The 20,382-nt window shown below is 48.7% G+C and overlaps 1 protein-coding gene across 2 annotated transcripts in view; it reads right to left on the reverse strand.

Moving 5' to 3' along the window:
* Positions 1-13,743, reverse strand: part of HIP1 (huntingtin interacting protein 1) — a 158,010-nt gene extending 144,267 nt beyond the window's left edge. For both annotated transcript variants that reach the window (XR_005986626.1, XM_041747269.1), the window contains exon 1: positions 13,552-13,743. Coding sequence is in view for 1 of the 2 variants with exons in the window: in XM_041747269.1 (XP_041603203.1) it covers positions 13,552-13,671 (120 nt within the window). In the remaining variant the exon portion in view is untranslated. The remainder of the gene's footprint in view (positions 1-13,551) is intronic.
* Between the last annotated feature and the right edge of the window lie 6,639 nt (positions 13,744-20,382).

Genomic DNA, 20,382 nt, shown 5'->3' on the forward strand with positions numbered 1-20,382 from the left:
TCCTGATTCTTTTTTTCTTTCCTTTTTTTTATAAGGTTTTATTTTCAGGTAATCTCTATACCCAGCATGGGGCTTGAACTCACAACAACATCAAGAGTCACACGCTCTACTGACTGAGCCAGCCAGGTGCCCCAGGCTTCCCAATTCTTTTTTTTTTTTAAGATTGTATTTATTTGAGAGAGAGAGCGCGTGCGCATGAGCAGGGGGGACGGGGCAGCAGGAGAGGGAGAAGCGGACTTCCCACTGCGCAAGGAGCCTGACATGGGGCTTGATGCCAGGACCCTGAAATCATGACTGAGCGGAAGGCAGATGCTCAATCAATTGAACCACCAGGCACCCCAAATCTTAATTTAGTGCTCTGGGCGCGCGCCCCTGTCTGCCTTGCAGCTAAGCCCAAAAATACGGGCACACTCCAGAGGACCCTGGAAAGCCTATGTAAGGACCAGCACACAGCAGGCCCACTCCGAGGGAAGCTGTTCATTTATTCCCACCTGTTTCCTGACTGCAAGTCAGCTCTCTCAAGCAAAGACACCATCAGGATCCTAGAGGGAAAAAAGGGATTTCCTACCCACTTTTTTTTTTTAAGATTTTATTTATTTATTCATGAGAGACAGAGAGAGAGAGAGAGAGAGAGAGAGAGGCAGAGACACAGGCAGAGGGAGAAGCAGGCTCCATGCAGGGCGTCCCATGTGGGACTCCACCCCAGGTCTCCAGGATCATGCCCTGGGTTGCAGGCGGCGCTAAACCACTGGGCCACCCAGGCTCCCCACCTACCCATCTTTTTTAATAGCATAGAGCTTGATCAAGAGAAAAAAAACCCAAAACATGTAAGGTTAAGTAAATTCTATCTGTGATCCTCACGCTTGGAATCTCACCAAAGAACTCCATGGCCCAGCAGGAAAGAATGTTTTGAACACGCTGCTGAATTGTTTCTCCAGGATAAGATTTCTGTGAATAAGTGCCAGGTGTGGAAATGTAATGTTTCATCTATGGCCACAGTAAGCATGGATGAAATAACAAATGTCCCTCCAGGTTTAAAAGGGTGGCCTGTCTGTGCCTCGAGGCAAGGGCTCCACTAGCTTTCTCACTCCAGAGTGTGAGTTACCTGTTATCATCCATATTAGTTTTTATCGCCGACCGTAACAAATTACCACCAATTTAGTAGCTTAAAACAACGCCCATTTATCAGCTCAGGGTTCTGCAATCTGAAGGCTAACTTGGTTTCACTGGGCTGAAATCAAGGTGTTGGCAGGGCTGCATTCCTGCCTGGAAGCTCTGGGAAAAATGTAGGCTCCTCTTTCTATCTTGAGGTCCTTAATTATACCTGCAAAGACCTTTTTACTGTGTAACAAAACATACTCGCAGGTGGACATATTGCGGGGAGACAGAGAGAGAGACAGTGTGTGTGTATTATTTTGCCTACCCCATCCCATCATCCCTCACCATGGAACATAAATCAGGAATACTGGCTCCCAGTCCACTGGCTCTGGGTGTACCATGACTGTACGCTGAAGCCCCTCTCTGTAAAATGCCCCTCCTACTGAATTCTCCATTCCTAAAGCACACCTACCTCTTTCTACCAGGGGAGCCAAAGCCTCTGCTTCAGCCCAACGTAATGGAGATCATGTATGATCACCTCAGCACTGGGCACCCGCCTTGGAATGGGAACTGGGCCTCTTCCGTTTTCTGGTATAGCAACAATCAAATACGATCAGGTCCTTTATTGGTATTGATCTTTTATTACTAGTTCACTCAATAAACATTTACTGAGGGTCTACGCGGTCTTGAGCATCATGCTTGGGGTGAGGCCTACAAAGAAGGTGAAGCTATAGGGAAGCTCACCGTCCAGCGGGGAACAGACATATAGATCAACACATCAACACAGAAACACACAGAAATTTCATCAAATAAATCTGCCCATAAGAGTGGGGCGACTTCCCAGAGGAGGGCCACTGGAGGTAGGACTTCAAGGATGGAGAGTTTAGTGAGTAGAAAAAGTGGGAGGGGCACTCAAGGCTGAGGCAGAAAAGCATGGTATGCCACCTGGAGAAACACAGTGGGGCCTGAGATAGGACAGGGATGGAGGGGTGGTGGGGGCTCCACGGGACATTACAGCCTACAAAGGTCAGCTCTATGCTATGCCCATGAGCCTGAGTTTCACAGTTTGGAGTAATGCCTAGCAGACAGGGGGAGGGTGGATTTGAGGGGCAAGACTGGATGGCAGGAAAGCCAGTTGGGCAGTGTGATGAGTAGTTCAGGTTCAAGACCTGAATGAAGGCAGGAGCAGCTCAGGTGGGAGAAGTAGGAGCCATTTGGAGCAAACAAGGAATGAAGGAGACAGAACAACTGGACTTGGTGCCTAGCCACAGGGATGCAGAAAAGAGAGCTGTCAAAAGACGAGCCGCAGAATGTCAGCTTCAAGGGCCAGGGAGCGTTTATAAACTGGGGTTCTCTAAAACTGGGAACCAAGGACGAGTGAGTTTGTGGCAGGAGACAAAGTTCAGGATTAGGTGTGTCAGGTTTTGGGGGGGGGTTGGTTTAGAGCTTTTTTTGTTTTTTTTTTATCAGCAGTAATGGCCTTAGACTATATAGGGAGGTCCTTTCCTGGACTAAGAAACTCAAGGGAAGCAGGAGATCTCAAGTTACTTCCAAGCACAAGTCAGGGAGCTGACGTTCAGTAGGAAGTCCCTGGTTATGTCAGAGACCTCGTCTCTTTCAAGGACCCAGTCTCGGGAATCCCTGGGTGGCGCAGCGGTTTGGCGCCTGCCTTTGGCCCAGGGCGTGATCCTGGAGACCTGGGATCGAATCCCACGTCGGGCTCCCGGTGCATGGAGCCTGCTTCTCCCTCTGCCTCTCTCTCTCTCCCTCTCTCTCTCTCTGTGTGACTATCATAAATAAATAAAAATTAAAAAAAAAAAAAAAAAGGACCCAGTCTCTTGCTGGCTCCAATCATGCTCACATGACCCCAGACTCAGGGTGAACTTGGGAGGGTTCACCCTTCAGCTCTGGGGCCATATATGGCCGACACTCATCAGCCCTTTATTCAAAATATTTCATTCTTCATCCTACAAACCCTTATCAAGAGTCACTCGGTACCAGACACTGTGTCAGGAGCCTGAGGCTGTAAAGACAGATGAATAAGGTACTCAACACAGAGTTTTGGAATGCCTACCTAGTGCCAAGCCTGGAGAGGTAGAGCCCTGGGCTGACCTGGTACTTCAAGGGAAGTTTTCCTGGATCTCGCTCAGAGAAGAAACCACACAGCTCCTGCCTGTCAATCTCTCACTGAAGGATTATGGAAAATAGGAGGAAAGAATATAGTATTGGTTAAGACCCATCCAAAAGAAACCAGAGAAGGCATTTACTCCCAGCCCAATATGGGAGGGGTCACATGACAGGCAGTAAGACATAATCACACACACACACACACACACACACACACACAGCAACCATCTTAGCTCAGAACTGTCATTGTGGGCTGGCCTCAGGGACTGTACACAGGACAAGGACCACACAGAATCGCTGTTAGAAGGTGAGCGTTTCTGCCATGTTCTCAGGTGACATTCCCCAGGCTCCTCTGTTCTCACAGTAGCTTATCAAGTGAGACTTGATCTAGATCTTTGGAACACAAGCCAATCTTGTGGTCATACATTCTGGAAGTCCACCATACAGATATCTGATATTTTATTCAAATGTGCTTTGTTTTTTTTTTAAGATTTTATGTATTTATTCATGAGGGACACAAAGAGAGGTAGAGACACAGGCAGAGGGAGAAGCAGGCTCCCTGCAGGAAGCCCGATGTGGGACTTAATCCCAGGACCCAGGGATCACGCCCCGAGCCGAAGGCAGACAGACGTTCAACTGCTGAACTACCAAGGCATCCCTCAAATGTGCTTTTGAGCCTAAAACACACTCTCTTCTTTCATTCTCTCCTTTGAGAACTTACTTTTAAAGATTTTATTTATTTGAGAGAGAGTGATCAAGGGAGAGCATGGGCAGGGGGAGGGGCAGAGGGAGAAGCAGACTCCCCTGCTGAGCAGGGAGCCTGACCTTGGATTTGATCCCAGGACCCCAGAATCATGGCCTGAGCCCAAGGCAGGCGCTTAACAGACTGAGCCACCCAGGTGCCCCCCTTGAGAACTTTTCATCCCCTAATTTATTTTGTATTTCACAGACCTCCTTAGCCCGAGCTGGTGTATTTCCCTGTGCTAGAGGCTGGGGACAACCTGGTAAAAGATGAATGAAGACATGAGGGGCCCATCTGGTGCTGAGGAAGGCAGACACAAGGCACAAACGGATGGAAGCTGAGAGCAACATGCTCAGTGTGGGCTAATGATAAGTCTCAACCTCACAACTACATGTTACTGCAGTACTCAGAATATGCTGCATGGATATACATGATTCATAAATCAAAGGCTTCCAGGTCCAGGGCATATCAGAAGGGTTTTCACCAGGGAGGCTGTATTTGGGAGAGACCTCAAAAGGTGGGCAGATATGTAAGTGGCAAGTTCCTAGACTCCTCAAGACACTGTGTCTTACTCCCTGGAGGTGGTTTTGGTGTTCGTTTGTTTTTTTTTTAGACTTTTGTATTTTGAAATAGAATTCAAATAGAGAAAACTGCACAATACAAAAATGTACAGCTTAGTAAATTATCAAAAACTGCTACTTAGGCCAATAAGCCAACTGATGGTGGACCTCAGAATCTCTCCTTGCACACTCTCCCAATTAATCATCCTGCATCCAAGGACAATGTTTATCTGGACTTTTATGATAATCATCACTTGCTTGCTTGCTTTCTCTCTCTCTCTCTTTTTCAGAGAGAGAGCATGAGGGGGGGTGTGGTGGGCAGAGGGATAGGGAGAAAGAATTCTAATCAGGCTCCACGCTAGGGCTTGATCATGACCCCAAGATCATGACCTGAGCTGAAATCAAGAGTAGGATATTCAACCTACTGAGCCACTCAGGCACCTCTATCTCCTTATTTCTTTACAGATTTGCAATCCAAGTAGCACACTTGATACGTTTCACTTTGGTTGTTTTGTGAACCTGATATAAATGGAAGCATACAGGGTGCCTGGGTGGCTCAGTTGGTTAGGCATCTGACTTTGGTTCAGGTCATGATTCCAGGGTCCTGGGATGGAGCCCCGTGTTGGGCAACCTGCTCAGTGGGGACTCTGCTTCTTGCCCTCTCCCTCTGCTCCTCCCTCCCTCACTTGTACTCACTCTTTCTCAAATAAATAAATAAAATCTTAAATAAATAACTAAATGGAAGTATACAGAAGGTGTCCTTTGGGTCTGCCTTTTTTTTCATTCACCATCAGGTGTGTAGGATTCATCCATGTTGTCGAATGTGACCACGGTTTATTTATTCTCCTTGTTGTGCAAGTATCCCCATGAGAGACATCACAATGCAGTTATCCATCTACTGTTGATGGACCTGGATTGTCTCCAGTTTGGAGTTATGACAAAAGGTGATGATGAGCATCCCTCCAACATGTTTTGTGCCTTGCTGTTGGGTATAGAGCTGACAGTGGAAGTATGGGCCTATTGAGTCTATACATCTTCAATTTTTGGATAACACTGGACTGTTGTCCAATGTGGTTGCACCAGTGCACAGCCCCAGCATGAGCATTTCCACTGCTTCACATCCTTGCTGATGCTTGGTACAGTCAGTTTTTCTTTTTTCTTTTCCATTTTTTAAAATTAAATCTCCCACGACCTCAAGATCATGATCTGAGCCGAATCAAGAGTCGACGCTCAACCAACTGAGCCACATGGGCACCACTTTTGTTTTCATTTTCATTTTTATTTCTTTTTTAAAGATTTTGTTTATTTATTTTAGAGACAGAAAAAGAGAGAATGCAGGCCAGGGGAGGGGCAGAGAGAGAGGGACAAGCACACTCCGCACTGAGCACAGAGCCTGACGCGGGCTCAGGACCCTGAGATCATGACCTGAGCCGAAATCAAGGGTAGGGCATTTAACTGACTGAACCATGCTGGCGCCCCTTTTCATTTTTAATTTCAGCCATGCTGATAGGCATTGAATGGTATCTTATTATGATTTTAATTTGCATTTCCTTGATTACTAATGAAGGTGCACATTTCCATAGGTTTATTTTCTTTTACGAAGTTCCTCCTGCTTATTTTTCTATTAAGTGGTCTCTTTTTTTCTTTTACTTTTTTTTTTTTTTTTTTTTTTTTTTTTACATATTCTGGATACAGGCCGTTTGATAGTTATGTGTGGTGCAAAAATATTCTGGGGGGAATTTCAGAAGTCCAAGTAAGTCAATTGGAAAAGACTTGGAAAAAAAAAATCTCCATGACTTTTCTAAGTTACCAGCCCCAGAGCAGCCTTCAGCTTTAAAGAGAGATACTCAAAGGAAAGTACAGTTTGAGGTAAGAGCCACCAGGTTCAAGCCTCTGCTCAGCCACTTCCTGAGTGCTCTTGGGCAAGTGGCTTATGCTCTCTGAGCCTCACTGAGAGGCTCAGAGAGCCTCTCATCCTTGAGAACAGACCACTATTTATCACATGGTTGTTCTGTGGCCAAAAAAGAGGTTATGTGCAAATGTGCTTTATAAACTGCAAATCTGTTAAAATCAGAAGCAATCGGCCATACTGGCTTCCTGAATAGCCTGGCCCAGCTTCCTGAGCTGTCTCATTTACCCTAACAGAGGCAGCAGTAGTAACCTTTCAGATCTGAAAAAGAAGCCCATCCTCCCTTCCACTGTCTGAGCCAGGGGACACCTTCAATCCCTGTCCCTCTCCCTGCACAGTGTCGGACTGCAGGGCCTGTGAGCCAGGAACAGGGCTCCTCCCTGCCTGCCCAGGCAGGAAAACAGGAAGCAGCCCCCACCCTGCCAGGAGGTGGGGCTGACAAGCTCCCTTTCCTAGGTGGGCATCTCTCCAGGCCATCAACCTTCTGGATGCAGAAGCACCGGCCACTGGCCCGCTGCACCCCGTCCGGGGCTTCTCTACACTTTGTCCCGATGTGGCAGACCAAGTGGGCCAGTGGACAGGGAGTGTTAAACAGTCCTCTTTGGTGTCTTGCAGACATGCCAGACAGAGAACCCTTTCAGTGCCCAAGTGGGGCTGGGATCCTGCTCTCCTGAGCCACGTGGGCATTCCTCATGCCGTCCGAAAATACGGTACCACCCATTCATGTGTGCCCCGTTCTACATACGGGTGGGAGGCATGTGGAAGTTTTTCAAGAGAGCAGTTGAGAACTCAGATGAAATGTGTGTCTTTATTCCACAGTGTGAAACCCCACTTCGGGAATTTTATTAGCTCAAATGTTTGAGAGCTGGAAATCTTGTCCAGCCTCCCCATCTTGAAATGAGAAATCCAGTAGCAGAGCCAGATTTGCTCACTCCCCAGGGAGTGCTCTCATATTACTCTGCGCTTATCCTCACATCCCTTACACCCTGCTGCAAACTCCAGCAGCAGCACGCAGGCCACTGCCATCAGCCACATCCAGGTGCCTGGGACACCAGGCCAGCTTCTCTCCCTTCTAGCTCAGAAAGGCCCACCTGATGCATAAAGAAGCAGAGAGAAGCCCTGGAAGGTCCACGTCCATGTTTTGGGAATGTTTATAAAGTGTTCTGAAATTCACGGAAATTCAAATCATTGACCACAAGCCCTGATTCTATCTCTAGAGGCTCTGCAGGCTCCTTCCTAAATGGGGATCCTGGGCACACAGGCCTGGCACATAGTGTAGACACTTAGTAAGAGTTAATCACAGGAGAAATCACAGGAGACAGAGGGAGAATCTCCAAAATGTGCAAAGGGAAAGTACTCTGCAAGCAGAGGCCTGTCTACAGCACTCAGGCTCCGTCTAGATCCTCTGACTGTTTCACATTCATACATTTGGCAAAAAGGTCCAGTACCTGCCTCCTGCAAGGGTTCACTCCACACTGAGAGCCGGACCCTGCCCCCAAGAGCTTACAGTCTGGAAGAGAAGCCACAGCTCGACATGGATGAATGGGACAGACATACAGTAGCTACGGGCCCATGCTTGCTGGAATATCTGATCTGGTTGAGAGCAGCCTGTAGGAGCTGTCTAGTGGAGGGATGCAGTGTAAGTTATGGCCTGGAAAAGAGAGGGACCAGGGACTTTCAGATGCCACGGTCTTGCAGGGTATCTCGGGAGCCAGCAAAGGTTCTTGAAAAGAGGGAGTTAAAGAAGCAGTGTTGAGCTTTAGAGATGATCCCTCTGGCCCCAGGGAGGATGGGATTTCAGCAACACAGGCAGGAGGTTTGTGAGGACAGGAATGGTACAAAGCAAAGGAGCAATGGACAAGAGAAGCCTCACAGAACACAAAGTGGCTGTGAGGACAGAGGAAAGAGAGGACTCAGGACAGATGCCAAGGAGATGATGAGGACTGATGGGGACCAGACGCTGGTATTCAGAGGCTGGGAAGGCCCGAAGTAGAGTCTGGGGCATGTATGGTTTATTCAAGGGCAAACATCCAATAGGAAGTGGTCACATAGGCAGGGAAGTCAAGAGACAGACGTGGGCAAGTGACATCATAGACATAAAAACAGAAACTGTCAGATGAGTGGACAGAAGGTAAAGAGAAGTAGGGTGAGGTTAGCACATCAGGGACCCAATTGTTAGGGAAAAGAAGGAGAAAGAGCAGAGGGGGCCTGGCAATGATACAGGGATGGCAAGCATGCACAGCCAGGCTCTGGGGCTAGTTTTCCTGAGCCTGGGTCCAGCTCAGACACCTACTTCAGAACCTAGAGCTGGTTATTAACACATCTAAGCCTTGATTTCCTGATCTGTAAAACAGGGATCGTAATTCATAAATTCGTTCCAAGAACTGGGAGGTGTGTCTCATAAAGGCCTTTACCATGTGCACATAGTAAATGCAGTGAATGTCAGCTGTTCTCACCTTTATCAATGGGAAGAAACCAGAGGAGTAAGTAGAGAACCACAAGCTCAAAGAAAGCTTGCAGCATCCTTTCTACCTTTCCAGTACCAACGAAGGGAGCAAGCAGAGGACAGGAGGGAGGATAGCACCTTTCATGCTAGAAGCCATTCCTGAGCAGCCAGGGTTGAGAAGCACTGATCTCTCTGGTCCAACGCCACAATTTCTCAGCAGGTGAATCAAAGGCTGATCTAAAGATCATGAGCGAAATGGTAGAAATGCCCCCTGACTTAAACACAGAGAAGAGGATGTGGGCTTGGTCATTGGATTTCAGAGCTCTGGCCTGTCTGCTTACTCGCTGTGTGATCTTGGGCAAGTAACTTCGCCTCTCTGAGCCTAAGCTATTAAATAGGATAATAGCCATAAATCACCCAGTATGTTTCTAGGGCTCACCAGGCCCTCAATAAATATTTGTTTCTGTCTTTTCTTCTCTAGAATCGAAATATTCCTGGTTCTTCCCAGCTTAAGGTTGGTTAGGATCCTGTACTCTGTGGTGGGCTCTACCCAAACAGGTTTGGACAAAAGCCTCCATGTTTCCAGCCCCATCTCTCCTCTGATCTTAGTAATCATCCACAAGAGAACAAATTTCAACATGCACAAGACTACCCAGGGCTCTGGCTGATATGAAAGCTCTCATTCCGTAGGTCCTGCATTGCTAGCAGCTCCCATGATGCCAGGGCTGTAGGTCCTTTGCCCTCTGTGTAGAAGGGCCCCACAGTAGCGGGTCCACCTCCTTGCTGATTCATGAGCTCCTGCAGGCTGGTCTCTTTATCTTACTCATCTCTGTGTCCCCTCCACGCTATGTGCTCACTAAATGGATGGTAAAAAAAAATAAACAAACCATGGAGAAAACCATTTTCTGGCTAAGTAAATATGGTCAGGGTATTTTTGTGCCTATGTGTGTCAGCTGTCCTGGTTCGTTCCAGAATTGCCCTCCTGGCCAACATGAGGACAGTGTGGTGGAAGGGGCTTGGAATCTGGAGCCCTGGATCTGATTGCTTTTCAATCATCAATGGGTGGCCCAGGGCAAGTTACCACACTCTCATCCACAAAATAAGAGTGGTAATGCCCAACCACAGTGTAGCCCCAAAGATAGCTAAAACATGCTGTGTAAACTGTAAAGTGCTCCAGGCAAGGTATCTTTCTTACAGCAGCTTGTTTGAGGGCAAGAACCACTTTTCATTCCCCTAGAACCTGAAGGTTGTTTGTGATGGGCTGGCAGCAAGGGTCAGGTTGGAGATAGGTGCTGCAGCAGGTGGGTCTGAGGTCCCCACTCTGGCATGAACAGAGCCCCTGACCAGAAGGAAGGCAGAGAAATCACAGTCCTCTGATAGGCATTGGGCAGGGCTCCTGACTGGAGAGTGTAGGACAGAGTGCTGGACCAGGAGGGAACTTGGGACCATTAGGAAAAACCATCAAGTTTCCCTGGCTTGGGGATCCCTGGGTAGCTCAGTAGTTTAGCACCTGCCTTTGGCCCAGGGCATGATCCTGGAGTCCTGGGATCAAGTCCCACATCAGGCTCCCTACAGGGAGCCTGCTTCTCCCTCTGCCTGTGTCTCTACCTCTCTTTGTGTCTCTCATTAATAAATAAATAAGATCTTTATTTTTAAAAAAAGTTTCCCTGGCTTCCCTGAGCTGAGGGGAAGCAAGGGCTTCCCTGCTGGAACTAGCCAGTCATTTTGTACCCCACCTACAGCCAGATCACCACTAACACAGGCCTCGGGAATCTGAGGACACAGGGGAGAGAGAGCAAGACACAATCTTGCCCCCATGAAGCTCCTAGTTTACTGAGGACAAAACAGTGACTATACAAGGTAGCAGGTGTGGGGGCGGAGGAGTGGGAGGAGTGCGGCTGAGAGGTGCGGCTGAGAGGTGCTGAGTGGCCAATTCTGCTCCTGCCTCCAGATGGGCTACCTACTCCTCTGCACTCACCTCTGGACATCTCCTTTGCCATTCCCCACTTCTGGAATGCTCCCTCCTTCTCTCCACCCAGCAAGCACTATCTCATGCTGGATGGTCGTCAGGTCCCGGTAAGGGCTCCCAATCCCTCCCCACACCCTCAGACAGAACTTTCCGCATGCGGTCTCGGCTGTGATCACATTACCTAGGAACATTTCTGTCCCCCTGCTGAAGAGTTCATCACAGCCTGCATTATTACTTATATTTATGCTTCCTTAGGTCTCCCCAGATTACAGCAAGAATCACTGAAACCATGCTCTGAAGCTTACAAAACGCCTTCATGCCTATGATTTCATTTATCATGCAAGGTATGTATCATCCTTATTTTACAATAAGGAAGCCTTAGAAAGGCTTGCCTGAGGTCACACAGCCTATCCAAGTGCCTGGCTATAAAATTCAAACCTCTTCCAGCTCCAATGCCAGCGTTCTGCTGGGACTCAGAGGCAATGCAAGACAGTTGGGTAAAGGGTGTGACGGCTTCCAGCTGTATGACCTTGGGCAGGTGACTTAACCTCTCTGTGCTTCAATTTCCTCATGGAAAACGGGGCTGATACCCACCTCATAGGTCCTTGTGGAGATTAAAGAAAGTAATACAATAAAGTACTTAGAACAGAGCCAAATACGATAATCAGCTACAATTATCACTACACCTTGGCTGATTCTCATGGTCTCTTAAGTCATTAAATTTTTTTTCTAGCTCATTTTTTATATCTCATAATACGCTAGATACATTTGAAGTCATCAAACAAAACGAGCTTTTGCAGATTGACCAGTGCCAAGTTTTAGGACTGTTCTCTTTTCTCCACTCTCCTACCCCCCTTACAGTTTCAATAATAGAAAAATTCTCTTTTCCTGCTCCAGCCTACCTCCTCCTCACTCCCACCCCACCGCCAAACAAGCCACTCGATCAGACGCAGCCAATCACAAGTGTTCCACACGTAAAATACCGGCAAACACTGCCTCAGAGTCTCCTTGTTGGACTGTCCCTGGATGGCAAGGGGACATGCCAGTCCTGGGTGGAAGCTTTCACAAACCTAATTTCTATTGCTATAATGGGTCAAAGTTTTATGCATATTCCTCTAGTGCTCTAGTTTTTACTTATTTGAGACTCCAGATGGACTGGGTTATCAACATCTATTTCTTTTCTTTTTCCATTAAAAGGAAAAAAGAAGACTATTCACACTAGTGAGAGCAAGAAGCCTCAGAACTAGGCAGCTACTTGCGGCAATTAACACCCACCGTGGACCAGCAGACGGAAAGCTTCTTTCTTTCCAGGGGTCCAGTCCACAAAGGCAGAGAAAAGAAGTCTCAAACCCAGCTGGTTCCCAGGAGGCAGAAGTGAACTGCTGTCTTTCCTATCTCTCCCATCCCTTTCTGGGGTAGGATGACCCTGGGACTGGACACTCCCTACTTTACATCACCCAGACACACCTAGAACGGGCCAGAGGCATCTGGAAAGAGGATGAAGTTGCCAGGGTGAAAAGCTGTATTCACTGCAAGATTCCTGCACAGAATACTATCAGGTCTTCCCAATCTTTTCTACCTAAAACCCCAAAGCCTTTCCTTCACATTGTACCCTGTTTCGTGGCGGGAGGGAGGGAGCAGAACACAGCAGGGGAACCAGCCTCTGGCAGTGGAGGCCCAGCTGGATCTTCAAAGGTTCCACCCTCAGCGCAAGAGCAAAGAACAAATCTGCCCATACAACTTTGGCACTGGGATTAAAAGAAGTGCTGTGCCCTTTGAAATGGATTTTGCATACAAACGAGCTGATGAACACCAGAAACATGTCAGCTTTATTCAGTCAAATCAATACAGCAGGCATTCAAACTCTGAGGTAAAAATGGATTGTGGCTTTTTGTTGATGACACTGGGGAATTTTGGCCTCCAGCCCTGGTCAGGCTGGACAAATAGGGCAGGCTGCCTATTAGCTGTCAGGCACATCTTGGGGGATGAAACCCAAACCCCAAACCAGGGCTCTGGGCACCACTGGGCAGCTCACCCTTACCAGCAGCGGGCTGTCGGACCAAAGGCCTGACCCTGGCCCCTGGCCCCTGGCCGGGCCCCCTCCTCCAGCTCTCATTTTTCAAGCTCGGCCACACGTCGCATTTCCTACATTCCTTCCCGCCGCCCAGACCCCTTCAGCCCGGCCTTCCGGAGGCCAACAGCTGGGGGTGGTGTGAGCCAAGCCAGAGGCACCAGGAAGGGGATGCTAGGGGTGGGGGGAATGTCAATGCAACCCAGAAGCGGTCGAGAGGGGAGAAAAGGAGCCCCCAGTTCACATCCCAGTCCGGGGCTCCGCTCCCGCCACCACACTGGTGTCTCCGAGCGGCCCCCCAGTGCGCTTCCCCTGCCTAGGGGCACCCCTCCCACCCCTCCTCCGTTCCTTCCGCTCACCGCCCCTGTGACCCCTGCCCTGCCCCACCGCACGGATCGTGCCGCCTCCTCGGGGCCGCCCTGCCCTTCTCCCCAGGCCAGCTGGGATGCCCCCGGGTCCCCGACCTCCCCAGGATCGCCTCGACCTGCGCACCAGATGCTCCCTCCCGAGGCCCGCCTTCCCCGTCCAGCCCTGGGCCTGGACACCTCTACTCCCTCCAAAGCCCCTCCCGGACACTGCGTCTCTCGGGATGCCCCAGCCACGCATGCCCCGGGGTCCCCGGTCCTCACCTGAGTCCGCTCGAAGCTCTCCCGCTCTGCCGCCTCGATCCCCGCGCCCACCCCGCGCCGGCTCAGCACCTTGGGCAGGGGGTTGGGCACCTGCTTCATGGAGCTGGCCATCCGGTCCATGTCGCCGCGCGGAGCCGAGTCCGGGGCCCTCGGCCGCCCCGGGATCCCCACGGCGCCGTCCGCCCCGCCCTACCCGCTGGGATCCGGCGCTAACGGGACGGCTGCGGCCTCCCATTGGCTGGGGGCGCTGCTACTCTCCCGAGGCTCCGCCCCGCTCCGAGGCTTCCCCGCCCGCCCCCGCCCCTCCGAAGCTCCTGAGCGCGCCCCGCCCCGCCGGGCTCCCGGGACCGCGAGCCGCGCCCTGACCGGCCCGGACGCCTGTCAGTCACCGGGCCCCACCGCCCCCGGCGGGGGCGGGGCGGGGGGCGGAGGCGGGGTCGGGGCTGCCCTGACCTGCCCTCGCCCGCCCCGCCCCCGACGCCTGGCGCACCGCCCTCCCCGCCCCTGCCCGCGAGCCGCGCTCCGCTCAGCGGCGGGCGCTGCCGGGTCCCGGCGTGGTGGGCGGGGGTCACGCTGCCCCGGGCGCCCGGCCTCCCGCGGGGAGTCCCGGCCGCGGGGTAGAAGCGTGTTTACGCGGCTCGGGCCGGGCGCGGGGAGCGCGGGAAGGACCGGCTCGGCGGCCGCAGCCCCGGGAAGCGCTGCCCTCCCGCCCGGCTCCCGCCAGCGGGTCAACGTCCCGCACCAGCTCCCTCGGCCTCCTCCCCGCCCTGCCCTGCCCTGCCCTGCAGCCCTGCCCTGCCCTGCCCTGCAGCCCTGCGCATCCCCTTGGCGACGATCGCCGACCCGGGCGGGATGCCGGGCTGGGTCAGCGGGAGCCTCTGACACCTTCTATCCAAACCTCTCCCGGTCTGGAACCGGCCGGAGCGTAGCCGTGGTAGAAACCCGTCTGTGTTTCTGTTTATCCGCGGCTTTGGGCCACCACCCCCCCCCCCCCCCTCCTGCTCGGATGTCAGCCGAGGTACCGACTGGCAGAGGAAGTGAGATCCTTAGCGGAGACGCTAGAGAAAGTGCGAAGTTTCCCGTTAAATACTAGTGTTGGGGTTTTGGAGATAAATGCCTTGAAACTCAAAGGAAGGCATTAAATTCTTTTTTTTAAAACTAAGAGCTTTTGATAAAAATTCACGCGTTCAATAGAGAAGCGAATGAGGCGGTGGGCCTTTGCAGGCACTAGCGAACTACTGCTGAAGGCTTTCGCTCAGACCTGTGCTTGGGGGGTGGGGGTGGGGTTGGCGCTGTGTGGACCAGATTGTGGGAGCGAAGAGGAAGGGAGGGAACCAATCGGGAGAGTGGATGAGAGACCCTGAGAACCCACAGGGAACAAGGAGAAAGTTCTTGTCCTCTGGGAGGTTATGGGAACATGCTTGGATGTAGGGAATGAGGGGAGGGAGGAGGCACTGGTGGGGTCAAATTCTATAGAGGAGGGATTTAAGGGTGGCAAGGTGTTGGAGGGGTGATTGCCTTGAGGCTATATTTGCATAGCTAGCTCACTGGTTTCACTTTTCTCACTTTTCTCAAAAGTGAGAAATTCACTTCTCTCCAAGTGTATTTATATGGGAGGCTTTGTGAGTTGCTTCCCTTGAGTTTCTCTGGGGAAGAGGTGAGTTGTGACCTGGTTTTCAAGGCTTTGTGTCTGAGAAGGTGGAGATCACTTTAAATGAGTAGGGGTGCTGGCTCCAAAAAAGGAGATGACTTCCATTCTGGACAGAGCGGTGTCAGTGTAGACTTGGCCAAAGAGCAGGCGATGGGTGGAAACAGGAGTTGGAGCGGGGGGGGGGGGGGGGGGGGGGGGTGGGGGGGGGGGTGGGGGGGGGGGGAATCAGAGAGACAGGGGCAGCCCGGGTGGCTCGGCGGTTTAGCACCACCTTCAGCCCAGGGCCTGATCCTGGAGACCCGGGATCCAGTCCCACATCGGGCTCCCTGCAGGAGGCCTGCTTCTCTCTCTGCCTGTGTCTCTGCCTCTCTCTGTGTTTCTCATGAATAAATAAAATCTTAAAAAAAAAAAAAAAAAAGAATCAGAGAGACAGAGGAGAGCCAAGGCAATGGTGAGTGGATCAGCAAACTGTGGGCTTTGGGGAGATAGACACAGTAGATGAGGACTGTTGAGGGCTATGGAGGTGGATGAGTTGCAGTGGCAGCAGGGAAGGGATTGTCCACTGGAAGGGCTAATTGAATTAAAGAAGGAATGCATACACAGGTGTGACCTAGAAGAGGAGAATCAACTAGGAAGGAAGAACCCAGCCATTAGAACAATGGGGAGCTGTTATCAGCCCTAGCCCTGAAGGGACAAGGGGAGAGAGCTGTACCCCAACCAGTTGGGTGCTCTAGTTGTGGGAAAGGAGGCATCTGACCAGAGCCCATGGCCCTAGGTAGGACAACCAGTCAATGGGAGACACCAGTCTCTAACTCTCCTGTCCTCTGATTCCTACAGCACCTCCCATTGGCCAAGCCAATGAGGAGAGTTGGGGTAGGGAGAGCAAGGATGATGCATCAGTACTGCCTCCACCTGTCCTTCCAGGCACAGAACAGAGTGAAGAGTAGAGGCTGGATCTGGCCCAGCACAGGGGTTCACAGGAGTATGCCTCCAAGGAAAACAGACAAGATTGACATTGACGTCATCTACACAGAGATGTAGATGCCCATTCTTAGCCTGCACCCGCCTCACAATCTGGGTCGAGCTAAAGTGATTTATGACCATGTGCCCAGAGTTCACGGCTTCAATAAACAAGGGCCCTTTAAACAGGGATTAAGGGATCAGTCTACTCCTTTTAGGATAAACCAGAGTAGGAATCAGGAATTTGTGGTTTGGAGGCACCCTGTGGAGAAACACTCAGGCAAGTTAACCTTCCTCCGTGAAACTTAGAGTGAGTTAAAAATAAGGTCTTCCCACTGGCTGCAGCCAGAAAACCCTTTGCCAAGGGTTGAGGGAAGCCCTCTCCCAGGATATAAACCACAGGACTCCGCCAGCTTCCTTCAGCTCTTACCTTCTCTCCCAGCAATATAGGAACCATTTGTACAGTAGTCTTCCCCCTTATCTGCAGATTTGCCTTTCTTCGTTTCAGTTCCCATGAAATGTTAAATGGAAAATTCCAGAAATAAACAATCTGTAAGATTTAAATTGTGCACCGTTCTGAGTAGTGTGATGGAATCTTGCGTGTTCCGCTGCTCAGTCTTGCCCAGGATGTGAATCATCACTTTGTCCAGCCAGATGCACACCGTATATGCTACCCACCTTTAGTCACTCTACCACAGTGCCTGTGTTCAAATAACTCTTATTTTACTTAATAATGGCCCCAGAGCACAAGAATAGTGGTGCTGGCAGTTTGGATATGCCAAAGAGTAGCTATAAAGATGAAAGCTCTCTGCTTAATAAGGAAAGAAAAAAAAAAGTGTATGCTGAAATTGCTAAGGTCAGTGGTAAGAACATGTCTTGTATCCATGAAACTGAAGAAGGAAAAAAAAATCTAGTGGTAGTTTTAGTTTTGTTAATCTTTCACTGTGCCTAATTTATAAACTAAAGTTTGTGATAGGTATGTTTGTATAAGAAAAACATGGTATCTATGGGGTTCAGAGCTACTGGTAGTTTCAGGCATCCACTGGGGATCTTGGAACCTATCCTCCATGGAGAAGGGGGGACCACTGTATTATAGCTTTTGGAGATGCCTGGTTTCTGGACATGGAAGCCTAATCTCTGGGAAACCCACAGGAGGTTAGGTATCTTATTACCTTCCCTCCATAATGGGTGAAATTGGTCCCTCCCCACACCTAGTTTGAATCTGATTTAGTATCTGATATGAGGATATATTCGCTGGTCACATTATTCCTATACATTCCTGGAGCCCAAATACAAATGTTTAATAGTTTTGGTAAGATATAATTAATACACATTAAACTGCATATATTTAAACTGTACAATCTAATGAGTTTTGATGTGTGAAACTACCACCACTATCAAGTTAGAAACAAACTTATCATCCCCAAAAGTTTCCTCAGGTCCCTTTGTAATTCATCCTTACCGCCTCCTGAAACCTTGTGTCTAAGCAAGTACTGATCTGCTTTCTGCCTCTAAGAATCACTGGTGGGGCACCTGGTTGGTGCAATCAGTTAAGTGTAAGATTCTTGATTTCTGCTCAGGTCATGATGTCAGGGTTGTGGGATCAAGGCCCACATTGGGCTCTTCTGCTGGACACGGAGACTGCTTAAGATTCTCTCTCTCCAGGGGAGCCTGGGTGGTTCAGGTTGAGTATCTGTCTTTGGCTCAGATCATGATCCCAAAGTTCCAGTTTCAAATCCCTTATTGGACTCCCTGTAGGGAGCCTGCTTCTCCCTCTGCCTATGTCTCTGCCTCTCTCTCTGTATCTCTCATAAATAAATGGATTTTTAAAATCTTAAAAAAAGAGATTCTCCCTCTGCCCCCACTCCCTTTAAAGAAGAAATTTAAATTTATTTTTTTAAAGATTTTATTTATTTATTTGAGAGAGAGCAAAGGGAGAGAGAGAAGCAGACTCCCTGCTGATCAGGGAGCCGGATTCAGGGCTTAATCCCAGGACCCTGAGATCATGATATGAACCAAAGGCAGATGCTTAACTCACTGGGCCCCCTAGGCACCCCCAAGAAATTGAAATTTAAAAACAATACTGGATACAATAGTAGTAAAAATAGGTGCAGTTAGTGAGTGAGGGACTCTTGATCTCCAGGCTGTGAGTTTGAGCCCCACACTGGGTATAGAATTTACTTGAAAATAAAATCTTAAACAAAAAAAAAAAAAAAGGAAGTACTTAAGGATAAACTTAACAAAAGTTGTGAAGGACATATACCCTGAAAACCATAAAACAGTGCAGAGAAAAAGTAAAGACTTAACTAATGGAGTAATATACCATGTCCCCAGATCTAAACCTTATGTTATGAAGATGCCAGTTCTGTAGATTGAATCTGTAGATTCAACTCAGTTCTGATCAAATTTCCAGTAAGCTTTTTGTAAAAACTATTATGATTATTCTAATATTTGTATAGAAAAGTAAAGAAAGTAGGGGCACCTGGGTGGCTCAGTGGTTGAGTGTCTGCCTTTGGCTCTGGTCGCAATCATGGAATCCTGGGATCGAGTCTGCATCCGGCTCCCAGTAGGGAGCCTGCTTCTCCCTCTGCCTGTGTCTCTGCCTCTGTGTCTCCCATGAATAAATAAATAAATAATCTTTTTAAAAAAATGATAAAAGAACTAGGACATCCAAAACAACTCTGGAAAAGAAAGAACACATGTTAAGTACTTATGTTACATGATCAAGACCCATTTTGAGGCTACAGTAATCAAAACAGTGTGGTATTGGTGAAAAGGCAGCTGTGTCAATCAAAAGAACAGATTAAAGAGTCTAGAAATAAGCCAACACATATGTGGTCAGTCGATTTTCCACACAGGTGTAAGGCAGTTCAATGGAAGAGAGATCATCTTTTTAGCAAAGGGTACTTCAACAATTGAATAGCCACATGCAAAATAATAATAATAATAAAGTAATATTTAAGAAGGAACCTTGGGCACCTGGGTGGCTCAGTGAGTTGGATGTCTGACTCTTAATTTCTGCTCAGGTCACGATCTCATGGGTCATGAGATCCAGCCTCGCATCAAGCTCTGTGCTCAGCATGGAGTCTGCTTGAGATTCTCCCTCTCCCTGCTCCTTCCCACAAATAAATAATTAAATCTTTAAATATATATATATTTATATTCATATAAATATATATATGCCTCAATCCTTTCTTCACACCATATATATAAAGTAACTCAAGATGGATCATAGACCTAAGTATAAAAACAAATACAACTCGTAAAGAAAATAAGAGAAAATTCTTAGTGACCTTAGATTTTGCAAAGGTTTCTTAAAAGCATGAAGTATAAAAGAAAAAAAATAGAACTTCATCGAAATTTAAAACTTGTGTTCTTCAAAAGACCATTAGAAAAATGAAAAGAAAGGCACAGAATGGGAAAAGATATTTCTAAAACATTCACTCCATAAAGGGCTGTCCCTAGAATTTTCCAGGTCTTACATTTTTAAAGTTTAACGTGATTTGGGTTTTGAATTTTTCACATAGATCATGATGGCTCAGGCACAAGAGCACGATGCAGAGGACCACTAGGGGATATACAGTGACAGGGATCTGAGCCAGAGCCTCTGTTCCGTTGCACTTGAATTGTGCCTTTTTGGGCAAGTTACTTAAGGTTCCCAAATGTAAAGCAGGAAGAGTAATAAAACAAGCTTTCATTCACCCAGCAGACACGTGTTGAGTTCCTACTCTGGAAGAGGCATAGTACCAATAAGATTAAAAGTTTACTGTCTGACTTTTGATTGACATGTTAAGAAAAAAAAAAAAAGCATAATCTACCCATGGAGGCAAGTACTAGAATAGAGGTATGAGGGCTTCTCCAGATTTGGGGGATTAAAAAAGAAGAGTATCCTATTTATGCAAAATTATTTTTTAATGATTTTATTTATTTATTTGAGGGGGGAGAGAATCCTAAGTAGATCCACACTAAGTGGGGAGCCCCATATGGGGCTCAATCCCACAACCCTGACATCCCGACCTGAGCCAAAACCAAGAATCAGATACTCAACTGACTAAGCCCCTCATTTATGCAAAATTATATCTCTGTGTGTATGTGTGTGCGTGAATACATAAGAAGTACAGAGTTAGGTCTATATTTGCTGAATTGCAGGATGTCTATGATAAATTGTCAAGCGGAAAAGAAGCAATCTGCAAAGTATTGTGTACAGAATGATTGTACTT

This window comes from Vulpes lagopus, chromosome 3 (assembly GCF_018345385.1).
Source record: "Vulpes lagopus strain Blue_001 chromosome 3, ASM1834538v1, whole genome shotgun sequence".
Lineage (NCBI taxonomy): Eukaryota > Metazoa > Chordata > Mammalia > Carnivora > Canidae > Vulpes > Vulpes lagopus.